The following is a 19,098-nucleotide window of genomic DNA, read 5'->3' as shown; positions in this document are numbered from 1 at the left end:
GGGAGCATGATTTTGTTTTCTATACAAAGACTGAAGTACAGCCACTTAAAATACCAGCTGTAAGCCCAGTAAAAAATGTTGAACTTCTCTGAGCCTCAGTTTTCTACTCTGAAAAACAGGAAGAACAGTACTTACATCATAGTTTTATTGGGATGATTAAAGGAGGTAATCCCTGTAAAGTACTGGCACAGTATCTGACACATAGTAGGTTTTCAGGAATCATAATCTCCTGCCACCACAAGTGACTTCACCTTAAAACATCCTTGTTAGTTTCTGCCTAAACACTTCCAGAGGGGAATGTACTTAGTGATCTATGAGAAAGTCCATCCCCTTCATGGAAAGCCTTGACTCTTCAAAAGCTCTTCCTTTTGTTAAGCTTAACTAATTCTCCCTATGGTTTTCACTCAGAGATCCTAGTCATTCTCCCTGGAGCCACTCAGAACAGTTTGTTTATTCTCTTCCATGACAGTTTTTATAGACCTGAAAGATGGAGACTATATCCTCCTGCATCTTCTGATCCCAGGTCAAACAGCCCATACCTTACCATATCTCACATGGCATGTTTTCAAGTCAAATAGGACTCTGAGATTTTTAACTCTGTAAATTGGGATGATGGTGGTACCTTAAAAGTGGTAAGAAAAACTACATAAGGAACAGGATGGGTGAATGTGACAAGTTCCTTTATAATTTCTTAACTCTTACATTCCCACTATGTGCCATATACTTTCAAATCCATCATCCCACTGACTCCTCACCCCTACTAGGAAAGGTGTGGGTTTTCTTCTCTTAATTGTACAGGTGGCCAAACAGGCCCAAAGAAAATAAAACTTGCCAGTGGTTGTTTAGTTACTAAGTGTCTGAGCCACAACTGGAAGTAAAATTTGTCTTACTCCAAGATTAGTGGTTATTGTTGTTGTTGTTTTTTTTTTTTTCATTCATTCTTCCTTTTTTTTTTTTCATTTTCCATAGCTGTTTTTGTTTAAGGTATAGGCTGGGCAACTGGGCCAACTTTGAAACTAAAGAGACTGGAGGAGAATGGGTTATCTAATTGCCTTACATAGTTATTCTTTCTTTAAGGGACCTCATTTAGAGAAGCTTTTTAAGGGAGAAAAAGCCCCTCATGCCAGAGGAAAGGCAAACAATGCCTGTACCTGGGAATACACACCAGGCTGTATAACCTTCCTTTAGATGTCTTCTTTGACATGCTGTACTTGAATGCCTTCTGCAGAGAGTGAGGCTCATTTTGGAGCCATTCCTCACAGCTGAAGCTGGATATTGAACCAAAAGCTAATTTTCTCTCCCTCCTGTCTGGAAACTAGAAATTGTCAATTTTCCCATTAGGTGTATAACAAGGGGAATGTTAGTCAACTTCACCATCTGTCTGAAAAATGGAAAGTATCATCCTGTGTTCATGGGAGATATGAAGATGACTATAGTTTGTCTTGGGTTAGAGTTAACTATATATGTTTTCTATGTTCCTCATAAGACTATGATTTTTTTTTTTAAGTAGAGAAGATACTTTACTCACCTCTGGTTTGTCCTCTTTCCACCATGTCCTAATAGAAGGCCTATCATAGAAGGTAATTCTCAGGTGCTTTTTGAGTGAAAAGAAATCATCCTTCCCCTCCCAGGGTGACTATAGTAATGATATCCATTAAGTATCCCAAAAGATATCATGACATTATTAAAAATAAAGGAATTGTCACATAATGTTTATGGTAGAATCAAAGACTAAGATGTTTTTACTTACAGGAAATTGTTAGTCACCATGGTGAGTAAGCCAAAAGGACCACTTCCTTTCTATGGGCCACATATTCCTGACCCAGCCTACCCTTTAAAAATTTTTCTGTTGAAATAAAATGAGCCAAGATTAGTCTGTGAGGGTGGGGTAGGGAAAGAAGCCAGAAACTTGTTAATATACTCACTGAATAATTAGTCTTCAACCTGGGCCCACCCCCCATTTTTTTTTAATTATGGAAAATAGACAAGCCACTGGGACCTAAATTTGGATACTTGGATTATAGTCCTGTCCCTGCCACTGAACAACTATGTGACTTTGGGAAAATTTTACCTCTTCTCTGTGTTTCAGTCTTTGCATCTAGATTATCAAACAATGGGGTTAGGTTGTCTTGAAGAATCCTTTTGGGATTCCATGACAGTATGTTTTTCAAATAATCTGGTGATTTGAAGTTTTAATCAGCTGCCAAAGAGGAAAAAATAACAATAATGGAATATGCTGTCATGTGAATATTGAGGTGCCTGTTTCTTTCTTTTTTTAATTTATTTGTTTATTTTGAGAGAGAGAGGTGGTGGAGAGAGAGTTCAAGCATGGGAGGGGCAGGGAGAGAGAGAGAGGGGGAGAGAAACAATCCCAAGCAGGCTCCATGCTGTCAGCACAGAGCCTGACTTGGGGCTCAATCTCACCAACTCTGAGATCATGACGTGAGCTGAAATCAAGAGTCGTGCACTTAACCTACTGAGCCACCCAACCACTCCATGAGGTTCCTGTTACTAAAAACAAAAACAAAAACAAGTAGATTTAGATGATATTTCTTTATTTGGCAACAGGTAATTGGGGATAAAAAGAGTTTTAAACTTCTTTCTAAGATTGTGGTATTTCTAAATTGTCTTACAGCATATGTGTTTATATATGAGATCGTAGGCTTCTTATTACGTTTCCTTTTTCTTCCACTACCCTGGCAACCCTTATATGTTTCTTCTTTTTTTTTTTTAACGTTTATTTATTTTTGAGACAGAGAGAGACAGAGCATGAATGGGGGAGGGTCAGAGAGAGAGGGAGACACAGAATCCGAAACAGGCTCCAGGCTCTGAGCGGTCAGCACAGAGCCCGATGTGGGGCTCGAACTCACGGACTGCGAGATCATGACCTGAGCCGAAGTCGGAGGCTTAACCGACTGAGCCACCCAGGTGCCCCATATGTTTCTTCTTTTTATTGAGCATCCTAAAAAAATAAAAAATAAAAACATTTTGGTGTCAATATCTCACATCCTGTAAAGACAGGCTTCATTTTATGGACTGGTTCTTCCATTTCTGTTGGAAAGATAAGTGGCTCTGAGCTATACTTTCAAATGGTCATCAGGTTGTATTTTTGCTTCTTTGGGATATTTCATTCTCTGCCTATGAGGAAGGGATAGTGTGCTTGATTGAATTTAAATTGCTTTGGGAGATAAGGCACTCTTCTCACTGACACCTTCAGAGAGATATAATTATTCCAGATTGCTTGGTAAATTGGACAGGGTGGAGAGAATGTGAGGTAAGATCAAAAAACCTTAATAGAAATCAGAAATTAATACCCTTGACTGAGTTTTATCCAGTGTGCAGCCCTGCAAAAAATCAAACCACTAATCCAATTCCCAGTTATGACAACTCAGCTAAAAAGCATATCCCCCTGGGAAGTCAATAAATATTTACTCCCAGCCCTCTTGGTGGGATAACTAATTATTGAAGATACCATAATTTCATGGTGTCGGTGGTTTGTACATTAATAAGTGACTCACTTTGTCTGAGACCACAGTGGAGCAAAACAGGGGCTTTGGGTATTGGCTAAGTGTTTGTTTAGCCTGTGCTTTGTTTTCAATTCCCTTTTCTATACCCCGTAGGTGGGATGGTAACAACAATCATAGCAACCCTCACATTTGTAGCACAAACCAGAGTTTCCACAGCACTCACACATGCATTATCTCATTTTTCCTTTGAACATCATCTAGGGTAGTTTCTGTGCCTTTGCTCCCACTTGGGAAGACTGTTTCAATAATTATTAAAATTATATTTCCCCTCATAATCAGCCCAGAGTTTGCTGGTCTTCATTTCATCCCATTTATGTTATTAATTATATTGCTATATTTTTGGCTACACAGTTCTTTTCTCCTCTTCCTATAACAATTTTATTTCAGCAGTTGCGAGATAGTAACACAATATTTGTATATTTTGTAGCTTTTTCTCCTCCTCAATGTATAGTCTTTTAAGTTATGTTTGTCTTTTTAAGTTTGTGTGTTTTTTTAATTGTTATTCTTTTGAATGTGTGTGCTCACACATGTTTTGAAGGAGAAATAATTTACTTCATATTGTTAGCATTTGGTTTTGGCTAAAATAGAAATGGCCCAGTTCAGTTGGTTATTAATTCTGTCTACAAAATTATAATATGCTTTTAATAAGATTTTTTCTTTTTCTACTCCAGCATCTTTATTCTTACAGAAACATTATCTGTTGGAATAAGACGAAGTAAATACGTGAGGCTTCTTTGATTTTGCACAACTCCCTTCATTCTCCTCTGTTGATAATCCTGACATTATGGGACCAGTTGTTATCACTAATAATTGAAATTCTTTAGCTTCTTTGGAAATGTAAAGAGGAGCCTGTTAAAAACTATAACTACCTATGGTATCTGAATCTTTCTATCTTATGAACATATCAACTTTAATATTAAAATACAATTTACTTTTATTACATGTCCACAAAATAAGTTCAAAATAATGCATCCTCAGTCCTGATGATCTTCCACCTTCCTGTACTAACAGTTGACAGTGCTGCTCACCTCTTTTTAAAACTCTATCCTGTATTTCCCTATCTGGGTTTTATTGTTTCTTCCCTGGCTTCCACTTTTTCGTTGCTACTGGATTTTCTTCCTCTTCTAACTTCAAATATAGATGTCCCTCAGTGTTTTGTTCTTGACATTTTTCTTTGTTCATCTAAGCCTCCACCATAATTTACCTAGGCCAGTGGCTCTTAACCTCCCAGAGGTATTTATTTAATTGATCTAAGATACAGGTATATTTTGTAAGTCCTCTTGATGATTTTGATGTACATCCAAATTTGACTTATCTCTAACCCCAACCTATGTTCTACATATTTTAATTGCCTGCTAAGCACCATCACTGACATTTTTTTTGTCCCTCCTGTACTTGAAATAATTTGAAAAAACTAAGTATATTGTTTTTTTTTTTTTTTTTTCTAATAAGGAACTGTTTCACACTCTTCAGGGCTTTGAGATTCTCTTTGTTTTCCAGGCAGATACCTCAGAATTTTCTCTGACTCATGTCCTTCTTTTGGCTCTCACATTCATGGAATTGTAAGGTTCTATAGGCATTTTTTGTAAAGTCTGTTTCCGCCACCATTACTTGCTTTCTATTCTTATTGCTACCACCTATGTCCTGGCCCTTATCACTTAAGGCTTGGGAAGTAACCTTGTCTAGCTATTCTTTAAAGCAGAATCAGATTAACATTCAGAAAATGGCCTTTTTCCAACCTAAGATATTATTGATAAAAAAATTAAATTTCAGTCACAGGCCGGAAAACCTCAGTTCCCTATTTTAGAGTTCAATACTGCCTTGGAAAATATGATGGACTCATGGGTCTTAAGTTTCCTGTGAGTTCTGGGTGTGTTTCTTACTAGATAAATAAATTAGAGGAATCTATTTTTCTTTGAGCTTCAACATTTTTTTAACTTAATAATGTGTGAAAATCCCTGGCTTACTTCTGGGGTTATTGTAAGGATCCATTGAGCTAAGTGATGTGAAACCCTTTATAAATTGTTAAACCTTTCACTCAGTCAGAAGATTGTGACCATTATTCTGTAGACTTTAAACATTCACTAAATTAAAAATATATATATATTTATTTAGGGCCTACTATGTGCCAGGCACTGTTCTAAACATATGCGATAAAGGAATGAGCATAAAAAGCAATTTGATTTCATGGTGCTTACATTCTAATTGGAGTAAGATCAGGCCATAAAGAAGTAAATAAATAAGATATATAAGATTTCAGATGGTCAGGAGGGCAATTGAGAAGAATGAAATAGCAAAAAGGTATAGGAAATATGGAGCAAAGTTAAGGTTTTAAAGGAATGGTCAGAGAAACCTCACTAAGAAGATAGTATAATAAAGAACTGAAGAAGATAAGGGAGGAAGCCATGGGGATATCCAGGGGAAAACATGCATGATTGAGGGAATAGCAAGTGAAGCACTTAATTAAGTTGGGAACATTACTAAGTTAGCTTGAATAATATAGCAAAGAGGCCAGCATGGCTGGAGTTAAAAGAATAAGAGATCATAAGGTCAAAGAGGTAATGGTGTAAGGGGAGGTAGGCGGATCATCTAAGGCCTCATTGACCATTCTAAGGACTTTAATTGTATTAAGGTGGAGAGCCATCAATGGATTTTGAGATTGGAAATGACATGATATAACATGTTTTAAAACTAACACTCCGCTCTCAACCTCTTTGTCTTTATCACTCATTTTTTTCTAAAAAAGAAAAAAATGGAGGGTCTCATTTGGTTAAGAGTGTGACTCTTGAGTTTGACTCGGGTCATAATCTCACGGTTTATGAGTTCAAACCTCACGTCAGGCCCTACACTGATGTTGCAAAGCCTGCTTAGGATTCTCTCTTTCTATATCTTTCTCTGCCCCTTGCCCCTCTCAAAATAAATAAATAAATAAACTTTAAATAAATACTGGGTAGGCCAGTTAATTCTGTCACCAAATTCTCTCTGGATGTAGGAGAACAAAAACCTTTCTGACTACACCTTATACTCGGGCAAACAGACAAAAGAAAAAAAAAAAGCCCTTAAAGCAATGATTTTCAAAGTGGGCTGCACATAAAAATCACCTGGTGAACTTAAAAAATTCCAAATATTAAGACCACACCTGTGAGTGATTACATCAGAATCTCAGGAATGGGACAGAACTATCAGTATTTTTTGAAGCTCCCAAGGTTCAGTCTATATAAAGAACCACTAGTCAAAGAGATTGGGCAAACCCTTATAGTATGAATGGAGACCTTGAGTCTAGCACTGAGGAGGAACATGCTTCTGATAGAAGAGTTGGGCCTGGGATCATTCACCAAATGGAGGAATGTAAAGTTCACATAGTGGGGCAGGAGGAAGATAAGATGCTTGATAGCTTAGAAACAAGAGAAAGCTGGGGTTAGGAGTAGCTGTAGGCCAGGCTAGGAAATAAAGAGCTGAGAACCAGAACCAAATAATAAAGCAACATCTGGATTATAGGCCAAACATCTGGAAATGATGAGGGAACTCATTATTAGAGTGAGATTAGAAGCTTAATTTTCAAAGAAGGCAATATTCCCAAGGCCAGGCTGACCAACAGCTTTGATTTTCACCAGTCTTATGTATGTGGGTGACCGGAAGCCCAAAGGAGAGGAATGGATAGTGTATGGGCCAGCTGCTGTCTTCCTCACCCTCATTAGTACCACCCCCTGCACTGATTAGGCAAAGTAAATATCTTCCCTAAAGTCCTGAGTTCTTAATTTAGACCTGTCATCCTGTCTTGCCCACTCACCCTAGATAGAAAGAGCATGTTTCACCCCATAGGCATGTGCAAATTGAGAAGAGCAGCAGCTGAAAGCTGTGGCCAGAGGCAGGTACACTGGCAGCAACCAGAGTACCTCACATCCACCGGAAACTTGGCCAACATTGATCATTCAGGACACAATAAGCTAATGTGAGGATTATTGTTAATGTCAACCTCATTGTTTCTCCTCTTCCCTATCTACTTGCTCTCTTACTCTTCTAGGTTATATTATTATTATTATTATTTTGGAATTAGGACAGGGGTTGGGGATTGGCAGGGAGAGCAGCCACATGACAAAGAGATGAAATAAGGAGACCCTCTTGATATTTTGCCACTTGTCAGACCCTCTGGCTAAACCCAATCGATATAACCAAACAACACTTACTAGATAAATTTGGGTGAAAAGTTGAGTGAAAAAAATCAGTTAGGGGCACATATAAGAATATTAATAGTATCTATTTAAAATTTTAATTTTGGGCCTAACTCAGGTAATAACTTGGAATAATATAGGGTAGTTCATAGTATTAAAGAAAAAGCTGAAGAATCAGCCTTTTCTAAAAATAATTGAGGTATAATTCACATACCATAAAATTCACCTTTTTAAAATGTAAAATTCATTGGTTTTTAACATACTCACAAAGTTGTGCAGCCATTATGACTATCTAGTTCCAGACCATTTCATAACCCCCAAATGAAACTCACCCATTAAGTAGTCATTCTCCATTTTTTCCTTTCTCTGACCTCTGGCAACTACTAATCTACTTTCTGTCTCTATGAATTACCTATTCTGGATATTTCATGTAAATGTAATCATACAATATATGTCCTTTTGTGTCTGGCTTTGTTCACTTAGCATAATGTTTTCAAGATTTATCCATGTTACAGCAAGTATCAAGTACTCCATTCCTTTTTGTAGCTGAATATTTCGATGTGAGGTTGGGCCATATTTTATTTAGCTATTATCAATTGATGGACATTCAAGTTGTTTCTATTTTGGCTGTTATGAATAATGATGCTAGGAACATTTGTGTATAAATTTTTGTGTGGATATATAGTTTCAATTATTTGGGTATATGACTAATGCTGGGTCACATGGCAACTCTATATTTAACATTTTGAGGAACTACAAAAACATTTTTCAAAAGGACTGCACAATTTCACATTCTTTTTTTACATCACATTTTGCATTACATTTACATTACATTTTTTTGGAAAATTTTATTCAGTGTTTAAGATTAAAAACTACAAATAAAATATTTATAAAAAGTAAAAAAAAAACTACAAGATTTTGCTTGCAGCTGATGAGTGAAAAGAAAAAAAGTTAAATTATCAACTGATTGGCTAGTTAAAATGTTTTGACTCACAGTAAAATTATTAATTGATATACCAGTTACTTTGTGTAGGATTAAGAGTTCTGGAGCCAAATAGCTCTAAACAAAATATATCTTCTGAGAGCATAGGGCTAATGATAATGAATATTTAATTAGAAAGCTAATAAAGAGAGACTGTGGCAGACCTTTTGATTCTTTTAGGCTTCTAACAGTTGGTTACCACATGCAAGGACCTAGCAGCCAGCTATTTCACCTTTTTATTTGTCTGAGTTAAACAACTTTAACCCACTAAAAAGGAATAAAGAGATACTTTATAGATCAGTTGGAAAACATAAAACAGTCCCAATTCTCCAGCAATATTTGAGGGTTCCCACTTCTTCAAATCCTTGCCAACATTTGCTTACCTCTCTAATTTTTTATTATAGCCACCCTAGTTGGTGTGAGGTGGGATTCCATTTGTGATTTTGATTTGCATTTCTGTAATTGCTAATGATGTTGAGCATTTTTTACGTGCTTATTGGCCACTTGTATATCATCTTGGAATAATGTATATTCAAATACTTGGCCTATTTTTAATTGTTTTTTTATTATTAAGTTTTAAGATATATCTATATGTTATATATGTAAGTATTTTATCAGATATCTATAATTTTCAGTTTTTTCTCTCCCTTTATATGGATTATCTTTTTATTTTTTAATAGTGTCCATTGAAGCACAAAAGGTTTACATTTTGATTAAGTACAATTTGTTCTTTTTTTCTCATTTGTTGCTTGTGCTTTTCGTATTATATCTAAGAAAACATTTACTAATCCAATGTCACCAATATTTACCCCTATATTTTTTATAAGAAAAGAAAGAAAAATTACCAAAAAATGTTTTCTTATAAGAAAACTCTTATAGGAGTTTTACAGTTTTGTCTCTCACATTTGGATCTTTGGTCCATTTTGGGTTAATTTTGTATGTAGTTTGAAGTAAGGGACTAATCTAATTATTTTTCATGTGAATATCCAGTTGTCACAACACCTTAAAAAACTGTTCTTTTCCCATTAAATTGCCTTTAGCACTCTTTTTGAAAATCAATTAACCATAGCATAACAACTTTGTGATGGGTACAAATTGGAAACAGCCCAATGTCTATCAGCCAAAAAAATGTATAAATTGTGGCATATCCATACAATGGGACACTAAACAGCAATGGTAAGGAACAAAGATTGCTACACACATGATGGATGAATCTCATTCACTGAGAAATAACATTGAGCAAAGAAAGTCAGAAACAAGAGTGCTCTTGCATTAAACTAATTTATATGAAGTTCAAGGACAGGTAAAACTAATAATGGTGAAAGAAGCCAAAATAGATATTACTTGGGAGAACGGGATGATATTGACTGGGAAGGGCAATGAGACAGCCTGTTGAGGTAATGAAAATGTTCTGTATCTTTATCTGCATAGTGTTTATATGATTATATACATATGTAAAAACTTTATAGGCCTGTCTATTTGAATTTTAAGGATTCAGCTTCATCTTGTGTGACTCTAGAAGAGTGTGTTGATGCAGTTATGAGAAACCTCAGAGTAGCCCTGATTTTCTCAAAACCTAATTATTATCTATTACCTTCTCTCACAATAAAAGGGCAATTACATCTACCAGAGGACACTGATGACCACAGGGAAAATTTTGACATAACTTTGGAGTTTGTCCTTGGATAATGACATGTAGTCATTATTAAACGGTTTTACTCATATACCATGACTTCAAAACAGTCTAGAGTCTATGATATTTCATTCTCTTTAATAAAGACAATTCATTAAACTTATAATGAAAGAATATTTTTGGTATGCTTCAGGTAAGCAGTTTGACAAAAACAGAGGAGAAAAAAAGCCTTCTGTTCATTCCCTGGATTTTGCTATGAGGATTTGGTAATAAGCCTGCCTTGCCTAAACATAGGTTTCAAAGTCAGTGTTAGAGAAACATGTTAAGAGACATGACAAATGACATTTATTAGATAAATGAGGCTCCTAAGTCAAACAGAATAGAATGTTTCAGACACCAGAAGCAGGTGCTGTGTAGATTCATGTACCTATGTCAAGAGCTCATTTCAAGGGCAGGGCTGCTCTTTGGCTTCTGCCAATGTTTTTGTTTGTTTGTTTGTTTGTTTGTTTGTTTTTGTGGGCAAGAAAAGGATACAGGGTAGTTGTTCAGAGCAGTATGCTGGCCCTGTGGCCATGACACTTAATTCCCTTGTCATAAGGGCTATGCTACCACTGATGGTTTTTGTTTTTGTCCTTACTAAGAAGGGTAGGTAGGGAGGGGAGCATGCTTATTGAGGCTGATAGTATGGGCCAGTAATTGAAACAACACAAGAGGGAGTGTTTTTAGCTTGTACAAAAATGAATTTTGTAGCCCACTTACTTCTGAATGAAGGAATGAGGAAGAATGGCCCAGGTGATGGTGGGAAAAGATGCATTCAAGCAAGAATGCCAGCCAGGATGACTTGTCCTATCACCACTGGTGACTTTTGAGAGGAAGATTGATGCCCTCTCAAAGTTCACATTCACTCTCCTCTCTTCTGATGTACATCCTTAGGACTTTCAGTACTTTCAGTACTTTATGAGGTTAAGGAGTTAGCAAAAGAATCTCACTCCACCTTTATCTTTTAACAGTGCAAACCATGTGTATCCATTATTTGAGTCCCCCTCATTATAATTCATCTTTGTAGAAAACTGTTCCTCTGCATACTTACCTCTGTCTTACTTTGTAGAGCTTTTCAAAGCCTTCAGAATGCTTTGATGAACCTTAGCTCATTTAATCTTCCCAAGAGCTATATAAGGTAGGTGAGGAATGCACTGTTCTCTTTTTTTCAGGCTAAATAACTATGGCCAGAAAAAATAAAGTGATTCATCCAAGGTCATAGGTTGAAACAAATGTTAGGTAAGTTAACCCACCATCCCAGTTTGCCTTAAACTGTCCCAGTTTTAACAATGAAAACCCCATATACTGGGAAAACCCCTTAGTTCTGGATGATTGGTTACCCTATAGCCAGGATTAAAATGTCTATCTCTCAATTCTCAAACCTGTGCTAAAGATACTGCCCTATGTCATCTTTATTCTAAAAACTATTATCTGAATAGTATTCCTCCTTGTCTACACCTTAGTATATCAGGACACTTCTTCATGGTGGGTCATCTTCCCCTAGGACAGAAGCAATAACATCTAGTGGACCTCAAAGGTACTCAAGACAGTTTTGGCAAAAGAGGGCCATGTTTCAGCTTTCTTATCCACAAAACAATGACAATAATCTCTATATTGTTTACTTCACATGGTTATTGTGTGGATCAAATAATAAAGGATGTGAAACTGTTTTATAAGCTGCTAATAGCTATTCACATGTGAGAAATTGTGGTTATCCTTTACTCATCCAGGCAGAAGCTAGCTCCTTACTTTATTCTCTTTCCAGGTCAGCAAGTGGTACAGCAACTAATTCTGTGAACTTTGGTGAATTTCTTGGCCTCTGTGCCTCTGTTTCCTCATATGCAAATTGGGGCTAATGATAATCTCTGATATGCTGGTGTAAAATATTGAATGAAATATTAAATGTAAAGTATTTAAAAGATTTACTGGCACATTAGCATTAGCTATTTTGGATTGGCTTCCTCAACCCTGTAACTCAGAGCCAGAGAGTATGTTAAGAGGACCCATAAATCAAGGGAAATGGAAGCCACTACTTACATTTTGATACCTTTTCACTAGCTCCCCAGTATTTGTGTTATGTACCCATAGCCTTCCCACAATGGATTGCCAAGAAAATGAGTACTGGGACCAATGGGGACAGTGTGCCACCTGCCAACTGTGTGAACCTGGACAAGAACTCTCCAAGGTAAGCCCCTCTGATCAGGATACTTATTTCTGTCACATTCTAGGAACAAGCCTGGCAACTGAGTGAGTCCAAGATTAGGAGAGTCAGCCCTACCTGTGGCTAATACAGTTTAGTGGGCAAAACATACAGTCCAAAGATTATAATAGCAGTGGCAATGCCAACAAAATCCCACCTGACAGGATCAGGGCCAAGGGAGGTTTCCACAATATAATGACATATATCAAGAGGAGATGTGGAGTGCAGAGGCCCATGAAAACTCCTTAGCATTAGGGAAATCTGTCAATTAAAGTAGGGCTCACCCACTTGGGGTTCAAGAGTCAGATATCAGGTCTGATCTGCTATAGAGCTACTTGAGATCAAGTAGCAAAGGAACTCTAAGGAGGTGCCTTCTGAGGACAGAATATAGGTAGTAGAGTCCCAAGGTGGAAATGTACTACGCATGTTCAAGGAAGAAAAAGGTTAGGGCAGCTGATGTATGGTAAGTGAAATAGAGATTGGTACACAATGAGGTCATAGAAGGGGTATAGGCCAAACTCTGTGGAGTCTTGAAGTCTATGATAAGAGATTTTCATATTTTTCCCTCAGTACACCAAGAACCCTTTGGAGGGTTTTGAGTAGAAAAGTAACATGATCCTCTAAGTAAAGTAAAATATCACAATTATTTAGCCCACCTTCCTATATCTGTATTTCACAAATGAAGAGACTGAGTCCAAGAGATACCAACAGATGCAAGTACAAACTCTAATTTTAACTCTTTACACATAATATTTGGTATCACAGATGAGTGCCCACATGGTTGATAAGGGTTCCCAGGAACCAGGAAAGGTTATCAGAGGTTAGATCATGCTGGCCATTGGGATGGACCTGATGGGCCAAGCTGCTTGGCTTGACAGAATCTATTTTCTTTTATAATTTTTTTTTTCAACGTTTATTTATTTTTGGGACAGAGAGAGACAGAGCATGAAAGGGGGAGGTGCAGAGAGAGAGAGGGAGACACAGAATCGGAAACAGGCTCCAGGCTCCGAGCCATCAGCCCAGAGCCCGACGTGGGGCTCGAACTCACGGACCGCGAGATCGTGACCTGGTTGAAGTCGGACGCTCAACCGACTGCGCCACCCAGGCGCCCCGACAGAATCTATTTTCAATTATACACTGATCTTGATTAAAAAGTCCTGGCACTCCCATTAAGAACAGTCTCTTACAAATGTTTCTATCATGTACATTGCCATTATGTTTAAAGCCATCCACATTTACATATTTACATATTGAACTTCTCCAAGGGAGAAAAGTGAGTCTTTCTATCAAACTTCCATTACCAAACTCTTAAAACATGACCAATGATGAAATGTGCATGTGTCTATTTCAGCACCACTAGAAAGCTCAGAGAAAATGAAGGAATTGCAATGTTGTGCTCCTGAAAAGCTTTATATATAAACAGATTGTACTTGTATAGTAGTCTGTACCTTGTAAAGAGCTTTCATGTGTATTACCTAATTTGTCCCTCGGTCACAAAAAGGAGGTATTATGAACCCCATTTTACATGAGGAAACTAAGACTCAGAGAGAATTCACTTGCTCAAAGTCAAAATAGTTCAGTAAAAATAATCATGAGCCACATAAACAAGGGTTTAAGCCTCGGCTTTGCTGTGGAGAAATTAGTTTATCTATAAGTCAGGATATGGTCAGCTAGAAGTAACATAAAACTTAGCAGTGACTTGAACCATAAACACATTTATTTATGTAATGAAGTCTAAAGGTTAAGAGAATGTGCTTGATTGAGCAGACGAACACTGTTGCCAAGGACACAGACTTTTTTTTTTTTACTCTTCATCTTGTGTACCTTGTTTTCTCTTCATGCTTGTGGCCTCTTGGTTGCCATAACCCAAAGCATCATATCTCTACACCAAAGTGAAAGTCAGGAAGAAGGGACAAGGACAAAACACCTTGACTTTTATTAGGGAAAATCTATCTTCCTAGAAGCAACCGAGCAAATTTTCTTTATATCTTATTGGCGAGAATTGGATGCTATATCTCTAAACTGCAAGAGAGGCTAGGAAATGAGTACCTGGCAAATGGGAATGGGATTACCATAATTAAATAAGACCAATCAAGAATCAGTTCTTGAGGATGGTCACCTTACAACCCAGAATTAAATCAATTATCTATTAGTAAGTGAGAAAATGGGCTATAACTTTTGGATAAGCAGCTAATTTCCTAATTAGCCTTGTTTTTATAATTACTTTTATTTAGATTTAAAGTTCATTCATATGGATTTTAAACATCATTGTAAATAAATCATTACAGAAAATCAACAGTATTTCCTCAGGACACATTTCTAGAAGTATAATTACCAGGAAAAATAATGCATACTATTTAGAAATTCTTGAAATATATAAGCAGAACACTTCTGAATTTTTTTTTGCTGATTTACATTATAAATATATTTATTATCAATAGTGCATGGAATTCTTATATCCTAAAAGCCATACCACATATGAACAATGCATGTATCTACCATCTATTAATTTTATGCTTTCCTTTGTAATATTAAATTACTAATTAATGAGAACTTTATGGTATATCCTTTTTTATTTACTTTTTTTTCTATTTGATGGGGTAAAAACAACTTTTTTGTGCTTATTGTTTATTTGCATTTAGAATTTTGGGTAATATTTCAAATTGCTTTTTTTACTCATCTATTCATTGTTTATTCTTTGTTAGTGTAAGGAACCTGAGTAAACAAAGAGCAGAATATAGAGAGTTTTTAAATATTTTATATAATATATATGACTTTAAAAATCAAATGGCTTTGAATTTTGTTTCATTTTATCAACATCTGACAATTTCATCTATTTTCCCTTTGACATGTTAATTTGTATATATTAATAAATTCCAAAAATTAAGATATATTGCATTTCTAAGATGAACCAATTATTATTGTGATTTGGGGTTACATATCCTTTTATGTTTATAAGTTAATATTTTATTTATAATAAATAGTCTTATAGCACTATCAGCACCAAATTTTGAATAAGAATTATGTTAGCTGAGTAAAATTAATTAAGAACAACAAAGTTCTTCTAATTATAAAACTGGTTAACTAAACCAGCGATACAAGAGATCCTAAGGGGGATCCTGTGAGACAAAGTACCAGAGACATCGCTACAAACATGAAACCTATGGACATCACAATGACTCTATTTTTTTTTTCAACATTTATATTTATTTTTGGGACAGAGAGAGACAGAGCATGAACGGAGGAGGGGCAGAGAGAGAGGGAGACACAGAATCAGAAACAGGCTCCAGGCTCTGAGCCATCAGTCCAGAGCCTGACGCGGGGCTCGAACTCACGGACCGCGAGATCATGACCTGAGCTGAAGTCGGACGCCTAACCGACTGCGCCACCCAGGTGCCCCCACAATGACTCTAAACTCATATCTTTCTAGAATAACACTGAATGTAAATGGACTAAATGCGCCAGCCAAAAGACATAGGGTATCAGAATGGATAAAAAAAAAAAAAGACCCATCTATTTGCTCTCTACAAGAGACTCATTTCAGACCTGAGGACACCTTCAGATTAAGAATGAGGGGATGGAGAATTATTTATCATGCCACTAGAAGTCAAAAGAACACTGGAGTAGCCATACTTATATCAGGCAAACTAGACTTTAAATTAAAGGCTGTAACAAGAGATGAAGAAGGGCATTATACAATAATCACAGGGTCTATCCACCAGGAAGAGCTAACAATTATAAATGTCTATGCGCCGAATACAAGAGCCCCCAAATATATAAAACAATTAATCACAAACATAAGCAACATTATGGATAAGAATGTGGTAATTGCAGGGGACTTTAACACTCCACTTGCAGAAATGGATAGATCATCTAGACACATGGTCAATAAAGACACAAGGACCCTGAATGATACATTGGATCAGATGGACTTGAAAGATATATAGAGAACTCTGCATTCAGAGCAACAGAATATACTTTCTTCTTGAGTGTACATGGAATATTCTCCAAAATAGATCACATACTGGGTCACAAAACAGCCTTTCGTAAGTATACAAGAATTGAAATCATACCTTGCATACTTTCAGACCACAATGCTATGAAGCTTGAAATCAACCACAGGAAAATGTCTGGAAAACCTCCAAAAGCATGGAGGTTAAAGAACACCCTACTAAAGAAAGAATGGGTCAACCAGGCAATTAGAGAAGAAATTAAAAAATATATGGAAACAAACGAAAATGAAAATACAACAATCCTAATGCTTTGGGATGCAGCGAAGGCAGTCCTGAGAGAAAAATACATTGCAATCCAGGCCTATCTCCAGAAACAAGAAAAATCCCAAATACAAAATCTAACAGCACACCTAAAGGAAATAGGAGCAGAACAGCAAAGACAGCCTAAACCCAGCAGAAGAAGAGAAATAATACAGATCAGAACAGAAATAAACAATATAGAATCTAAAAGAACTGTAGAGCAGATCAATGATACCAAGAGTTGTTTTTTCAAAAAAATAAACCAAATTGATAAACCTCTAGCCAGGCTTCTCAAAAAGAAAAGGGAGAGGACCCAAACAGAAAAAATCATGAATGAAAATGGAATTATTACAACCAATCCCTCAGAGATACAAGCAATTATCAGGAAATACTATGAAAAATTATATGCCAACAAACTGGACAACTTGGAAGAAATGGACAAATTCCTAAACACCCATATGCTTCCAAAACTCAATCAGGAGGAAATAGAAAGCTGGAACAGACCCATAACCAGCAAACAAATTGAATCAGTCATCAAAAATCTCCCAAAAAATAAGAGTCCAGGACCAGATGGCTACCCAGGGGAGTTCTACCAGACGTGTAAAGCAGAGATAATACCTATCCTGCTCAAGCTATTCCAAGAAATAGAAAAGGAAGGAAAACTTCCAGACTCATTCTAAGAAGCCAGTATTACTTTGATTCCTAAAGCAGACAGAGACCCAGTAAAAAAAGGGAACTACAGGCCAATATCCCTGATGAATATGGATGCAAAAATTCTCAATAAGATACTAGCAAATAGAATTCGACAGCATATAAAAAGAATGATTCACCATGATCAAGCGGGATTCATTCCTGGGATGCAGGGCTGGTTCAACTTTCTCAAATCAATCAATGTGATACATCACATTAATAAAAGAAAAGATAAGAACCACATGATCCTGTCAATCGATGCAGAAAGGCCTTTGACAAAATTCAGCACCCTTTCTTAATAAAAACCCTTGAGAAAGTCGGGATAGAAGGAACATACTTAAAGATCATAAAAGCCATTTATGAAAAGCCCACAGCTAACATCATCCTCAATGGGGAAAAACTGAGAGCATTTTCCCTCAGATCAGGAACACGAGTGGGATGTCCACTCTCACCACTGTTGTTTAACATAGTGTTGGAAGTTCTAGCATCAGCAATCAGACAACAAAAGGAAATCAAAGGCATCAAAATTGGCAAAAATGAAGTTAAGCTTTCACTTTTTGCAGATGACATGATACTATACATGGAAAATCCGATAGACTCCACCAGAAGTGTGCTACAACTGATACATGAATTTAGCAAAGTTGCAGGATACAAAATCAAAGTACAGAAATCAGTTGCATTCTTATACACTAATAATGAAGCAACAAAAAGACAAATAAAGAAAGTGATCCCATTCACAATTGCACCAAGAAGCATAAAATACCTAGGAATAAATCTAACCAAAGATATAACAGATCTGTATGCTGAAAACTATGGAAAGCTGATGAGGCAAATTGAAGAAGATATAAAGGAATGGAAAAACATTCCATGCTCATGGATTGGAAGAATAAATATTGTCAAAATGTCAACACTACCCAAAGCTATCTACACATTCAATGCAATCCCAATCAAAATTGCACCAGCATTCTTCTCGAAACTAGAACAAGCAATCTTAAAATTCATATGGAACCACAAAAGGCCCCGAATAGCCAAAGGAATTTTGAAGAAGAAGACCAAAGCAGGAGGCATCACAATCCCAGACTTTAGCCTCTACTACAAAGCTGTCATCATCAAGACAGCATGGTATTGGCACAAAAACAGACACATAGACCAATGGAATAGAATAGAAACCCCAGAACGAGACCCACAAACGTATGGCCAACTCATCTTTGACAAAGCAGGAAAGAACATCCAATGGAAAAAAGACAGTCTCTTTAACAAATGGTGCTGGGAGAACTGGACAGCAACATACAGAAGGTTGAAACTAGACCACTTTCTGACACCATTCACAAAAATGAACTCAAAATGGATAAAGGACCTGAATGTGAGACAGGAAACCATCACAACCCTAGAGGAGAAAGCAGGAAAAGACCTCTCTGACCTCAGCCATAGCAATTTCTTACTTGACACATCCCCAAAGGCAAGGGAATTAAATGCAAACATGAACTACTGGGACCTTATGAAGATCAAAAGCTTCTGCACAGCAAAGGAAACAACCAACAAAACTAAAAGGCAACCAACGGAATGGGAAAAGCTAATTGCAAATGACATATCAAAGGGCTA

At 36.7% G+C, this 19,098-nt stretch overlaps 1 protein-coding gene across 1 annotated transcript in view; it reads left to right on the top strand.

Moving 5' to 3' along the window:
• EDA2R (ectodysplasin A2 receptor) overlaps window positions 1–19,098 on the top strand; it is a 59,270-nt gene that overhangs the window by 16,930 nt on the left and 23,242 nt on the right. Inside the window, 1 exon segment of the mRNA XM_045471301.1 lies at window positions 12,442–12,538. Coding sequence (XP_045327257.1) covers window positions 12,452–12,538 — 87 coding nt within the window. The 5' untranslated portion in view covers window positions 12,442–12,451.

This window comes from Leopardus geoffroyi, chromosome X, assembly GCF_018350155.1.
Source record: "Leopardus geoffroyi isolate Oge1 chromosome X, O.geoffroyi_Oge1_pat1.0, whole genome shotgun sequence".
NCBI lineage: Eukaryota > Metazoa > Chordata > Mammalia > Carnivora > Felidae > Leopardus > Leopardus geoffroyi.
This window is presented reverse-complemented; position numbering and strand designations above follow the sequence as displayed.